The sequence below is a fragment of the Lepisma saccharinum genome, chromosome 17 (assembly GCF_977018435.1).
Source record: "Lepisma saccharinum chromosome 17, izLepSacc3.1, whole genome shotgun sequence".
In the NCBI taxonomy this organism is placed as follows: Eukaryota; Metazoa; Arthropoda; class Insecta; order Zygentoma; family Lepismatidae; genus Lepisma; species Lepisma saccharinum.
Window position 1 is genome coordinate 37,406,344 of NC_139245.1, and position 13,553 is coordinate 37,419,896.

Below are 13,553 nucleotides of genomic sequence, written 5' to 3' on the forward strand. Positions count from 1 at the left end.
TGATTCAAATTGCCGCCCTTGATCTGTTGTGATGCGGGCGGGGGAACCGAATCGCGAGATCCAACACGATGTGAAGGCCGTCGCGACGTCCGCCGCGGTGATGCGTTCCAAGGGGAAGGCTTCGGGCCAACGGGTGAAACGGTCCACGGCTGTCAGGCAGTACTTATAGGGTCCCGCTGATGGGAGAGGCCCGATCAGATCGATGTGCACGTGCTGAAACCTTGCAGACGGAGGAACGAAATTGCCCAATGGAGCGTGCACGTGTCGGGAAACTTTGGTGCGCTGGCAGTCTTGGCACGATCGGGCCCAAGCGCGACAGTCTTGCTGGACTCTGGGCCAGACAAAACGCGACGCGATTAGGCGCGCGGATGCTCGGGTACCGGGATGACTGAGGCCGTGCAAGGCATCAAATATGCGTCGGCGGTGCGCGGCGGGTACATACGGCCGGGGTTTCGCGGTGGAGGTGTCGCAGTAGAGCTTGACTTCGGTGCCAGGTATGTCCATGAGCTGGAGGTGGAGGTCGCAATCGCCGTTCAGGAGCTCACGGAGCTCATCGTCCTCTTCTTGGGCGGAGGCGAGGGAGCGCAGATCGGGGGAGGGGGTGTTCCCGCGAACTGCATCCACCCGCGATAGCGCGTCCGCCACCACGTTAGAGGTGCCTTCAATGTAGCGGATGTCCGTGGTGAACTGAGCGATGAAGGAAAGTTGGTTGAGTTGCACTGGAGGTAGTTTGTCACGCCGCTGCTGGAAGGCGTAGGTGATGGGCTTGTGATCCACGTATATGGTGCAGTGTTGCGCTTCCAGGATGTGACGAAAGTGCTGAACGGCTGCGTAGACTGCGAGAAGTTCGCGGTAGTACGGTGGCCACTCGGTCTGCTTGGTGGTGAGTTTCCGGGAGAAAAAGGCGAGGGGTTGCCACGAGCCGTTGGCGAACTGTTGCAGGCATGCACCGACGGAGGTGGCGGAGGCATCGGTGAAAAGTCCCAGCGGGGCCTCGGGATGCGGATGGGCCAGGAGCGTGGCGTTGGCAAGGCTGGTCTTGCAGGCCTCGAAAGCTTGTTCTAGGTCCGGCGTCCATGGGAATGGCTGGGATCCTCGGAGGGTGGTGACGGCAGCATGCAGAGGAGCTTGGTGTTTGGCAGAGGATGGTAGGAAACGACGGTAGAAGTTGATCATGCCGAGGAAGCGACGCACGCCGTGAGCCGTGGCTGGTCGTTTGAAGTCCTGTAGGTCTGCGATGCGGTCGGGAAGCGGTCGTGTGCCGGCAGCGGAGACTTCGTACCCAAGGAACGTGACGGAGGGGGTCCCAATCACACACTTCTGGGTGTTAATCAGGATGCCGTGGTCCGAGAGACGTCCGAAGAGGGCGCGTAGGTGTTCGCGGTGTTCCTCGTGGTTGCGTGATGAGACGAGTATATCGTCGATGAATGGAAAGCAGAAATCCAGTCCTGAGAGCACTTCGTCGATGAAACGCTGGAACGTCTGCCCGGCGTTGCGTAGTCCGAAGGTCATGTATGGGAACTCGAACAACCCGAATGGCGTGGTGATCGCTGTCTTCGGGATGTCGTCTGGGTTGACAGGAATTTGTGTGTACGCCTTGACCAAGTCGATGACCGAGAAGACGGTGCATCCGTGGAGGTGGTTGCTGAAATCGTGGATGTGCCTCACTGGATAGCTATCCGGAATCGTCCGGGCATTGAGGCCACGGTAGTCCCCGCACGGTCTCCAGCCCTCCGTTTTCTTGGGTACCATGTGCAGCGGCGAAGACCAAGGGCTGTCGGAGCGACGTGCGGTGCCTTCGCGCAACATGGAGTCGAATTCGGCCTTGGCTATTTGTAGGCGATCTGGAGCGAGGCGGCGAGGTCGGCTAGACACGGGGGGGCCCGGGGTCGTCCGGATGTAGTGAACCGTGGAGTGACGAACTTCTCGCGGCGTGCCGGCGGGACGCGTGAGCGTCGGGAAATCGGCTAGGACGTCGCTGTATGAAGAATCGTTCGACAAGGCCTTGATGCTGGGTTGCATAGTGTTCGTTGGCTGGCAGGGAGCCGAGAGTCCCGTTCGTCCATCGAACAGGCGCTTGTTGCGACAATCCGGCAGCAGCTCAAAGTGGTCCAGGAAGTCCGATCCGATGATGGGCACGGAAACGTCCGCGACGACGAAACGCCATGAAAACTCGCGACGCAGGCCGAGTTTGAGGCAGAGGGGCAGAATTCCGTACGTCTTGATCGTCGAGTCGTTTGCGGCACTGAGCACGTAGTCGGTCGGATGGCGTCGGTCCGGGAGCAAACGTCTCGGGAAACAACAAATATCCGACCCTGTGTCGACGAGGAAGCGGTGGCGGCTATAGCGGTCGGTCACGTACAGGCGGCTTCCACCAGGACGGCAGCCGTTTGCCGCGACTAGCGGCTGCCGTTGGTGTTTGTTGTCGCGGGCGCGTACGTGCATGGGTCGTTGCACCTCTGAGCCTGGTCGCCGAAGCGGTGGTGATACCAGCATATTCCCTCATCTCTTCCTCTTGACGGCGATCTGCGGCCGTAGCGGCGCGGGCTGGTACGGTCACGCGATTGCGAGCGGCCGCGGAAGGCGCGGAAGTCGCTTTGCAGGGACGCGACTTGACGAGTTAGCTCCTCGACGCGTTGGAGAAGCCGAACCGTGTCGGAGGCGGGCGCGAGTGGCGTCGCGGTCGCGGTCGCGGTCGCGCAGATAGCCGGCGGGTTGGGCGAGACGAACTGTGCGGCGATGTTGCTTGTCGCGGGGGTGAGCATGGGGGGGCTCACCTCCACGATGCGGTCCGCGAGCGTGGCAAGTTGGTCCAGCGGAAGTTCCGAAGACTGCACCTGCAGAATCGCTTGAACTTGAGCGGGCAGGCGTTGGAGCCACAACGTGCGCAGCAAGTCGTCACGCATGGGAGTGGTGCCTGCGAGTGACTGGAGGTGACGTAGGAACTGGGACGGTTTGCGACTGCCCATTTCTTCTTCCATGAGGATCTGCCGCAATCGTTGATTTTCAGACAGGGAAAATCTTCGCGTGAGTTCTGTCCGCAGCCGGGTGTAAGGGTCGGTTGCCGGTGGTGTACGTATAATGTCTCTCACTTCGAACGCGTACCGACCTTCTAACTGCCCCACGACGTATGCGAACTTCGTCTCCTCCCGGGTGATGTGGGCGATGGTGAACTGGGCCTCCACTTGGGAGAACCACAATTCCATCTCCTCGGGCCAGAATGGGGGGAGCTTCACACTCACTCGATGTACGGAGTCCTGTTGCGATTGTACTGCGTGCGGTGCTGGAGTCCTCGGTTGAAGTGCTTGCTGTCTGAGTTGCTCGTTTTCCCGCCTGAGTTGGTCGAGCTGCGCTTGAAGTTCCTCTGTCATCGCGGTGTAGTTGGTGCGTCCAGAACAAAGGGGGATTGGGCGCGTCGTCTAGCGTGAACTTGTTTGATCCGGCTGGTATGGTACACAAAGGGGGTAATCGCAATTCACGGCCCCCAAAAAAACGATCACGTCGGGGTCACCAGTTTGGGAAATAATCACCAAATCAAAGGATGTTGGCTTACCTTCTTGTTTATTCTAGACGAACACTACAGCTACACTACAAACACTGAGTAATACCGAAGGAAAACACTGAGTAATAACGAAGGAGACCGCTCCAGTCGTTGTCCTCGCGATGCCTGGAAATCTCCCTCTCTCTGTTTTTTGTCCCCAGTCTTTCACCCCTGCTTCCAGGGGTCAAATCACCTCGCGTCTGGTAAGGCGGTTCCTTCTCCCCCCGTTAGGTGGCAGCAAAAGTCAGCGGCTTTCGGTGGCTGTCGCTACAGAAACAATAAAGCTCCAGGAATAGATAATATACCAGCAGAGCTATGGAAAAATGGAGGGATCAAACTCAAAGCGACACTGTTTCAATTGATAACAGAAGTATGGAATCGAGAAGAAATGTCTAAGGACTCGCAGATAAGTATAATTTTTGTCCAATATACAAAAAGGGGGACAAATTGGAATGTAAGAACTATAAGGGTATTGCACTGCACACCATATAAAATATTCACATCAATAGGAAGCAGATTGAAACCATATGCAGAAACAATCATTGAAGAATACCAGGCTGGCTGTAGGACAGGCCGTGCCACCACTGACCAGATATTTACAGTAAAACAAAAATTGGAGAAGTGTTGGGAAGGAAACATAGATGTCTTTCAAATCTTCGTTGACTTCCAGCAACCTTATGACTCCATAGATAGAGATATGATAGGCCATATCATGAGAGAATTCAAAATACCAGAGAAGTTAGTCAGATTGGTAGAACTGACAATGAAGAGTACCTTTGTCTCCGTACGCATCCAAGCAGAATTGGGAGACTTCTTTGAAGTAAAGCAAGGACTGAAGTAAGGAGATAGGACTGGTTCTACTCATTTTCAACCTGGTGTTGGAATATGTTATCAGGCAGCTAGGAATTGATACTCTACAATACAAATCTACACAAATAGTTGGATATGCAGACAATATTAACATCATGGGTAGATCACTAAGAAGAGTTAAGGAAGTATTTAAGGACCTGAATGAGGAAGGCAAGAAAGTTGAACTACAAATAAACGAGAATAAGACAAAGATATTAATCCAGTAAAGGAAAAGAAGAAACTGTGAACAGAACATGGTAATAGAAAACTTTTAACATCGAAATGACTAACTTCTCATACCTAGGCACTAACCTGAGGAATGATAAAAATCAGCGGCGTGCATTCTGGATACGCAAAGTACGCAATGCGTACCCACAACACAATAAGAAAATAATAAATATTTTATTCGCCTTCCCTGAACATGAAAATTATCTTCCACTGCAAGAAATTCAGATTTCTGCACGAACACGCTACGGACTGCCTTGTGTCGTCTGCACCATCTGGCCTTCCTGGACGCAGTCCCGAACGATCCCGATGTGCCTTCGGCGAACCACCCGATCCGCGTTTCTGCCGATTTCCACGAGCAAACGCAGCCGCTTCTCTTGAGTACCCTAGAAATTCGGAAGGCAGCCCCATTGGCTCAGATCAGCCCCGACCATATGTTTGGGTCTGCCCGCTCTCACCTCATCCTGCGTTTCCCTGTTCAAAGCACAGAGGTCTGGGAAGCCAGGGTACCAAGGATTTGGGCAGCGTTTGCAGTGTTGGCAGTAGTCAACATATATTTCTTTCTGGAATGTTTAGCTTACTCACATTTAGCAGTCACGCATAGATAGATAGATCACTGTGCTCGATTGCAATAAAAAAAAAAAGATTGCTAAGATGAGGGCAAGGATATTTTGTGGTAGAATATTCGCGTAAACTATAAGATGTAAAATATTTATTCGAGGTTAAAATTACACTAGCAAGGTTTTTGTGTTAGGGAAACGAGGATAGCAGAATGGACTGACCGACTGAGTATTAACTTTTGCGCGTGAACCCCTTTTTGGCGGCGTCATTGTCTCAGGGGGAAATTATGTGAACAATTTGCAAATTTACACATTACTCAGAGTATGAGAGTATCTGTTTATCCCATTCCAGAGATCAACATTTTATTTAAGTTCATTTGCATTTCAGCCTATAAGTTGATGAGGATGGGTGTTGAGTTGACTGTTGACCCGACAATATGCATGAATAGAAAAACGAAAAACATAAGTAAACACAATGCTACTATGGGATTCGATAATGAGCCACTCCCCTCCCCCCTCCAAGACATTTAAAAATGTAATGTATATGGATGGTATATTGTGCCCAACATTTCTCTTTTAGCTCTTGAACTGTGCTGGGATGAATACCATTGTATGCTGACGCATTTTTCTCGTGAGCGTTATTATCATTTTTCTACAAAATATTTCATAGACCGGCAACTCCGAGCCATTCATCCACAAGAACGCGCTGTTTTCGGGGCGACAGACACTTGTTTGTTACCGTGGGAGGTTGACTTTTACTTTCTTCTGTGGTGTGAAATTTGCAGCAAGTGTTTCGTTTATATTATTTGCTTGTTTTTCGGTTTAGTGAATGGGGAGGGGGGGGGATTCGAGAGTTATTGATGACATTCTGGAGATGGGATTTTCGGCATAATAATAATAAAAGTGCAAACGATCCGAAATGGTAGGTGTGTGTGTGTGTTCCTGATTTTCAGGACTTGTTTCAAGCAGGAGTTATGAATGATGGTAAGCAGTATGTTACGCATTTTCAGAAAAAATAATTAAAAAAAATAGAACTATACAATTGACTGGCAGTAGAAAAAGCGGAAACTTTATTTGTTGGCCTTGTTCGTTGGTTTCCTCTGAGAAAGGTGTGTCAAATAGTAGAGGATACGGAGGATACCGACATTTATCAAATTTATCACATGCTATACGAAAGCACGAAAAATCATTATGTCAGTTCGTTCGCGTTCAATGTTAATTGCGCTGCATGTAGAAATTAATCGAAGTCAATTGGTGGACTGTACGTAGCTACATCAGAATATACGTATTTGCGAATATAAATATAAAAGATCATACATATATCTTACCTCGTTACATTTGGATCTCTCTGGTAGCGTTTAAGATTATATCAGAGATTCCTTAGTTTTCTCGTTAATGCTTCAATAATTGACATCCTATTTTATTAAACTAGCTTCTGCTCCCCTTAATCTTCAGGACATGTTCCTCGTAAAAAAAATAATTAAAATATGGTGTGATTCTTTATTCTCAAGCAACAACTTTTGTGCGAGATGAATCAAGGTCTTACAAAAGGGTGCAAGGAGTGATAAATGCTGCTATGCCGTTCCAAAAAGTTATTCCTGTTATTTGAAAATTATGCAAGGATGATAAATTTTCGATTACAAAATTTCGAAAAAAGTAATTTTCTGTATAACACGATGGACTGGGGGGGTCTGACCCCTCTAACCCCTCCCTTCAGTGCGACCATGTTGCGTACCCTGGTCTAAATGTCACCGCACGCCACTGATAAAAATGAAGAAATAGCAGAAATACAAGCACTTATTCAAACAGCAAATAAGGCCTACTATGACCAACTTACATTTCCAGCTAAGTCTTCCCAGATTTTTTTTTTTTTTTTGCTCCCTGAAAAACGACACAAATGTCTCTAACAAGCCAGCATTCTTGCCACAGACCCAATGATCCATTTAATCAAGGAAAACTACGTTGAGAAAAGGATGCCAGTGTGTTACCACTATAAACTCCAATCTCCCTTCGTTATTCATTTGGACCCCTAAACATAAAACTTCATACTCTGCAGTGGGTGGAAGGTTAAGAATTCAGACGAAAAGCAAAGAATGACCATTTACCGCCAAGTTCCAGATGTTTAATTTAAAGTTATCCAAACAATCCCTGCTAGGACAGGACTCTAACCTTTAACGTGAACTTTGCGGACAACGAATCCTCTGTTTCCTGAAGGCCGAACATCTCACAGGCATTGGGAGCCCTCCTTACAGACTGGTAAAAACAATGACTCCCTCTGTCTTCATGGGGGTATGCAGTTGCCCCAGACGTAACCAAAACAACAGCTCGGCACATAGAAGACTGGAGCAGATGTCATATAACTCTCGCAAGCGTGTCAGCCAGTCTATGGTTTGAACATTTCCCTGTCAATGTGACGGATATGAAAATTTGAACTACTACCCTGCCCGAAAATATCTCTTTGCCTCAGTGAAGTTTAGACAGCCACAGAACGCATAACTTTAACGAATTGTCCGAAGTGAGTTACTCGCACCAAAGTCATGAGCAGTTCAAATTAATTAGAACGAGATACTTTTTGCCCTCGAAATCAACTCCGCAAACAAGGAGTTATTGTGTTTCCATGCTACGCGATTATCACTCCTCAGTGCAAACTTTTAAGTCATGTGGGGGTGGAGCTATAGTAGACTGACCAATAACGAAGAAGGAATTCCACCCCGGTGGCAGCGTAGCCGGAGAATCAATGGTGAAACCAATATACATCAAACACAGTTCCGATACATCGCTCCAACCCTCCGGGAGAGAAAAACTTTGCTCCAACAGTTTTTGGTACATCGCTTGAACCCATAAGAAGCTTCAACGCAAGACTCCAAAAAAAGACTTTCTTCACTTCAGTGCGAACAGTCATTGTGTGTGTGCTCTCTGAGCTACTGTCAAACTTTGTTTATTAAGAAGTGCATCAGTATTAGTTTTTATGTGTACGGAACGTCGCAAGCACATCTCGAGACCATGTCTTGTCTTCACCCACTGCATGATGGGCCTGTTGACTCGCTGTGACAGTCAGCTGTCTTGGTAAAGTATGTTGTGTGGTGAGACAATGTAAGTATCCGACGACTCATTAAAATGTCTTTTCATAATTATTCTGGTGTTCGGATTTTCTTGTTAATAATAATAGTAATGATTACTGAACTTTGCTTGTGATCGAAGATCAAGGTATGAGAAATCTATACATTCTTATCCCTTGGCTGACCTCTGGCCGTTAACTTAAAGCAACCTCCCCATATTAGTTCATGTACACATGTCAAGTGTTGTCTTTATTTTCAGGTCTGATGTATGTAAACAAACATCCATGCCAAACTAAGATTTGAACCTACCACTTTCTATTATACTACTTCTGGATATTACCTTTAATCAGATGTAGAGATGTCAATTTAAGAGGTCGGATGATGCTATACAAAACACTCATTCATAGTATTGTAGTATATGGATGTGAAGTATGGACTCTTACGGAAGAAGCTGCTAACAAACTCAACTCATTTGAGATTAAAATTCACCGAAGGATCTTTGACCCTATTCACTCACAAGGAGTGTGGAGAATTAGATATAATGAAATTTAAAAACTTTATAAGGAAGTACCTCTCTCTATATACATAAAAATAAAAAGACTAAACTGGGCTAGCCATGTAGCTAGGATTGCTGAGCACCGAATCCTGAAGAAGATGCTACGAGGAAACATAGGAGGAAGAAAACGTGCAGGAAGACCAATGATCAGATGGGAAGATGGTATCCAGACTCCATCCTTCACATCAGAAACTGGAGAAGAGCAGCCCAAGACAGGATGTTCTGGAGGAAGAAAGTTGGGGGAGGCCATAACCCGAAAACAAAACGAGCTGAAGCACCATAGGTAACAGGTAACTATATTCTACACACACGTTTGGCTCCATATATGTGAAAAGTTGCTGCAAACTTAATGTGTCGTGGAGTGTAGTCAACTTTTGTTCGTTGGTCAATAACTTTGGAACCCAAAGGACATAAGTCTTTGATGTGTTTGACAGTTACACCTCTGTCTGCCATAATTATTTTGTGCACCTTGTACACAGCTTCCTGTCATCACCTCTACTGTCCTGCCTAAGTGATGGTCATATTACACGTTTAAATTCCACTACCTAAATTTCTTAAATTTTAAATGGGTACCTGGGGGAAACCCTGGGGGGTAAAGGCGGTTAGGGGCGTGATGCTGATCACATCACCCCCACTCACGACCGGATCAAGAAAGTGTGGGGCGTTACCCCCACACCCCCTATACGCCTTCATGGCATGGTGCTATGCACAGGGGAACACTTTACCTTTTACCTTTACCTAAATTTCTTCACGGTGGCAGAGAAAGGCACATTCTCTCCTAATTGTCAAAGTGTCTTCATGGATGTCCTTGGGTTGTAAACCCTCTTGTGCAGATATTGATCTATGCTCAGAGTTCTTGCTTCATTTTCCTGTACAGGCTGCACTTAGCACTACTCCAGGATCTGAATTACAGAAACAGACCAGCATTTATTGACAAAAAAAATGGCACTCATATAAACATAAGACTGCACTATAGATTATCCCTTATCCAAAACTTGACTTGAGCATACGAGGGGCACTATCTATATTTTGAGCCTAACAATGAAAAAACAGGAATTTGGCATTGAAAACTGCTTTATTGTTTTTCGAAGTATTCAACTTTATGGTCAATACACTTTTGGATTCGTTCGAACCATTTGTCAAAGCAGTTTTTCCAATCTTCTTGAGACACCTCCATAATATGGTTTTTGAACGCATCAACGGCATCTTGCGCCGACGAAAATCGTTGTCCACGCAATTTATTCTTGACATTCGGGAACAAGAAGAAGTCATTGGGTGCCAAATCAGGACTGTACGGCGGATGACCCATCAATTTGATTTTTTGACTGTTCAAAGTCGGTTGTTAGACGAGATGTGTGACAGCTGGCATTGTCTTGATGAAGAATGATCCGACGGTGTTTGTTTGTTTTCCGTATTTGACCGAAGACCTCTGGCAAACAAATTGTTGTGTACCTTTCGGAGTTACCGTTCTACGTTCCTCTAAAGGCACAGTTACCACATGACCAGTTTTCCCGAAAAAACAGGCGACCATTTGTTTCGATGTATTTCGAGCGCGAACAACTTTTGTTAGATTGGGTTCATCTTGAAACACCCATACAGTTGACTGCTGTTTACGTTCCGGCTCATATGCACATATCCATGATTAGTCACCTGTTACAATCTTATATACGTCTTTTGAAGCACCTCGATTGTATTTATTGAGCATTTGTTTGCCCCAATTGACGCGAGAGTCTTTTTGAGTTTTTGTCAAATTGTGAGGGATCCAAAGAGAACATGCTAAATGATCATGTAATATTTTATATATGCTGGTGGAACTAATGCCTACGGTTGCCTCAATCTCACAGTATGTCACATTACGATCTTGCAGTATTAGGTTTTGCACAGCATCAATGTTTCCTTGAACAACAACTGATTTTGGACGACCTTCGCAAATCTCGTCGGTGAGCGAATGGCGGCCACGATTAAATTCGTTATACCAGCGTTTCACAGTGGCAAAGGATGGGGCTTCATCGCCAAATGTGGAAGTAAGTTGATCGATGCACTCTTGTCTTGATAATCCATGTCGAAAATCGTAAAAAATCATCGCACGAAAATGTTCACGAGTTATTTCCATTTTATTGTTGTCGCGCAATCTCCAAGGCAACATAAAAAACACAAATGAAGCTATTGACAAAACATTTGAAGTACGTTATGGTCAATAATGCCAGACGATTCCGTGCAAACGTCAAATCGCGCCTAACTTCAATCAGTGTTGCCAAGGCTCAAAATATAAATAGTGACCCTCGTACGTGAGTCACGCAATGAGCAATAACCCCAAAACTTTTGAGGTAGTTGAACATAAAATAAAATTGCTTATAATGTTTGAGAATTCATCACTTGATATTTCCTTTTCTTCTTCGAGAAATGCATACCAACACGAAGATGAAAGAGTGAAAGAAGTACTGTCCAAATATACTGTTGTCAGACCCTGTGGCTGAATGGTTAGCACATCGTGCTGCGATGCCAGGGGTCCTCGGTTCGAATCCCGCTCGGGCATGGTTGTTTGTGAATGCCCAATCATCAATTTCATCATTTCATCCCTCATCCCCATTTTCGCAAATTAGCCAAGAGGCACAAAACGCGAAGTAAAATAAAATAAATCAATCAATGAAAACATACTGTTGCATTTTGGATACAAGGAGAACTGAACTTGTATTGCCAAACAAAGGCAATCAGTTGGGATACACAAAACACTTTCATCGTTTGCTGGTGGATAAGCTTCCGTTGGCATAGCCTTGGTTACAACATATTTGCCATTCACACACCCTGGGACCACCACGAGGTGGAAGCTGTCTTGCGCAATGGCATGAAGTACATCACTATTGTGAGGGACCCTGTTGACCTTTTTGAGTCGTCGTCGTACGCATATGAAAAGTTTGAGACATGGTTGGGAAAGACCATGGTCGAGTTTGCCCAAGGCGTGAACGATTCAATAGATCTACGCAATTCGACTGTCATGGGTCGAAACCAAATCTTGTACGACTTTGGAATGGATGACACAAGTGATGTGGTAGAAGTTGAGAAAAAGATACAAGAGATAGATCTCGAATATCATCTTGTGATGATCAAGGAATACTTCGATAAATCTCGCATCTTGATCAAGGACCTTCTTCATTACAACCTGAGCGATTTCACCAGCTTAAAAGTGAATGCAAGGACCCATGTCTTCAAAATGAAGTTGCCCAAAGATGCCAGGAAGAAGTTGAGGGCATGGCTATGGCCTGATCAGATGGTCTACGAGCATTTCCTCCAAAAGTTTCATCAGAAAATTGCAAACTACGGTGAATCTAGACTGGCCAATGAAGTGCAGGAGCTCAGAGACCTGAATGTGAAAGTAGCCTGCAAGTACAATGTGAGGGTGAGTGACAAAAGGGACCTACAAAGAGACCTGAAACCGTGGAGTGATAGAGTGAGTGGATTCAATGTTAAGACGAGCGATACGGAACGCAAATTGTTAGCTATGAGCGAACTTCTGGACATGTTGTAGACGCTTGCAATTTGTAAGTCTTGTGAACCTTCTTCACAAAGCTGACTTCAACTTAATCTGTGAAGCAAATAGATTTTTTTCCAGGAACCAGAACATGAGACATTTGATATTTTATGATTTGGAAGAATTAACTTAGAGAGTCTTGGATTTATCCATACATGCCCAACTCTCTTTTTCCAGACAAGTCCCAACGTTTTTCCCAAAGGCACAATCTATTCCCATTTTAGTGGTAAATTTTTTAACTCCTTGTATAGTTGTGGAAACACAATGTATCATGCAACACCAGTGAAAAGTGTCACAATGCACAAGCCTTGCCTCATAATTCACTAGCATCACAATCTTGGAAAACTTTATGCTCCTCTGTCGTCCCAAATTTCCTTCGTCCCGACCAAGGAAGTGCCACTTTCATCTTGAGGGTGCCCTCCCTGACCCTCGGTTTCAACACCTGTGGACTTCTATTGAGTTGAGTTCTTAAGTCCACTTTATGAACAGATAGGCTAATCGGGACTGGACCTGCAGTTTAAAGTGGGACCATTAGACATTCATCCAAGAATTTTCAACATACTTCTTAGTGATGTATCTTGGCATAAAAAGTGAGAATATTAATTCAACACACTTTTCATTTATGCATATGCCATAATAAGGACGACAAATGAGCCTCAGAAAACAAAAAAAAACTAGAATGTATTTTAGCCCAAATGTGAATCCCTTTATTATGGTATTTAATAAATGTAATGCAACCCTCCCTCACCCCTGAATATTTCCACCTTCACTCTGCTTCCCCATTTTTTTTTCCTTGTGTTGTTATTGCACATAATCAATCAGAAATTAATGTTGATAAAACTTTTAAAACAATAATTATTATTATTTCAAAGTAGGCATACCTCCCTGTGATGTCAAAATTGTTGGTTTACTGAATGTACTAAACAGGTAGAGAAGCAACATTAAATTACTAACAAGCAATCGTTATATACATACATGGTTCCCTCCAGGATTTGTTTTGCTGGGCCAGGGTGATATAAAAAATTTACACGTATTAATACCAGCATGATGTTTTTAGTTTGCTATGACTGGGTCACATTTCATCCTAACAGTTCCACAGATGTTTGATTCTACCTAGTCTGACCATAAATACAGTTACAAATTTTCAGCTTGGACTGTACATCTGGTAATCAGGTTCATGAACCATGCTTGTGCTGAAGTTCACTCCTGACCATTGTGTGTTCAGCTGTGAAAG

General features: G+C 45.6%; 2 protein-coding genes across 2 annotated transcripts; one reads left to right on the forward strand and one right to left on the reverse strand.

Annotated features, from left to right (window-relative positions):
- Nucleotides 1-2,399: 2,399 nt before the first annotated feature.
- Nucleotides 2,400-3,371, reverse strand: LOC146001376 (uncharacterized). Its single transcript, XM_083138691.1, has one exon. The coding sequence runs from the start codon at nucleotides 3,369-3,371 to the stop codon at nucleotides 2,400-2,402; it is 972 nt and encodes a 323-aa protein (XP_082994817.1).
- Nucleotides 3,372-11,635: 8,264 nt separating this feature from the next.
- On the forward strand, nucleotides 11,636-12,316 carry LOC146001377 (galactosylceramide sulfotransferase-like). Its single transcript, XM_083138692.1, has one exon. The coding sequence runs from the start codon at nucleotides 11,636-11,638 to the stop codon at nucleotides 12,314-12,316; it is 681 nt and encodes a 226-aa protein (XP_082994818.1).
- The last annotated feature ends 1,237 nt before the right edge of the window (nucleotides 12,317-13,553 follow it).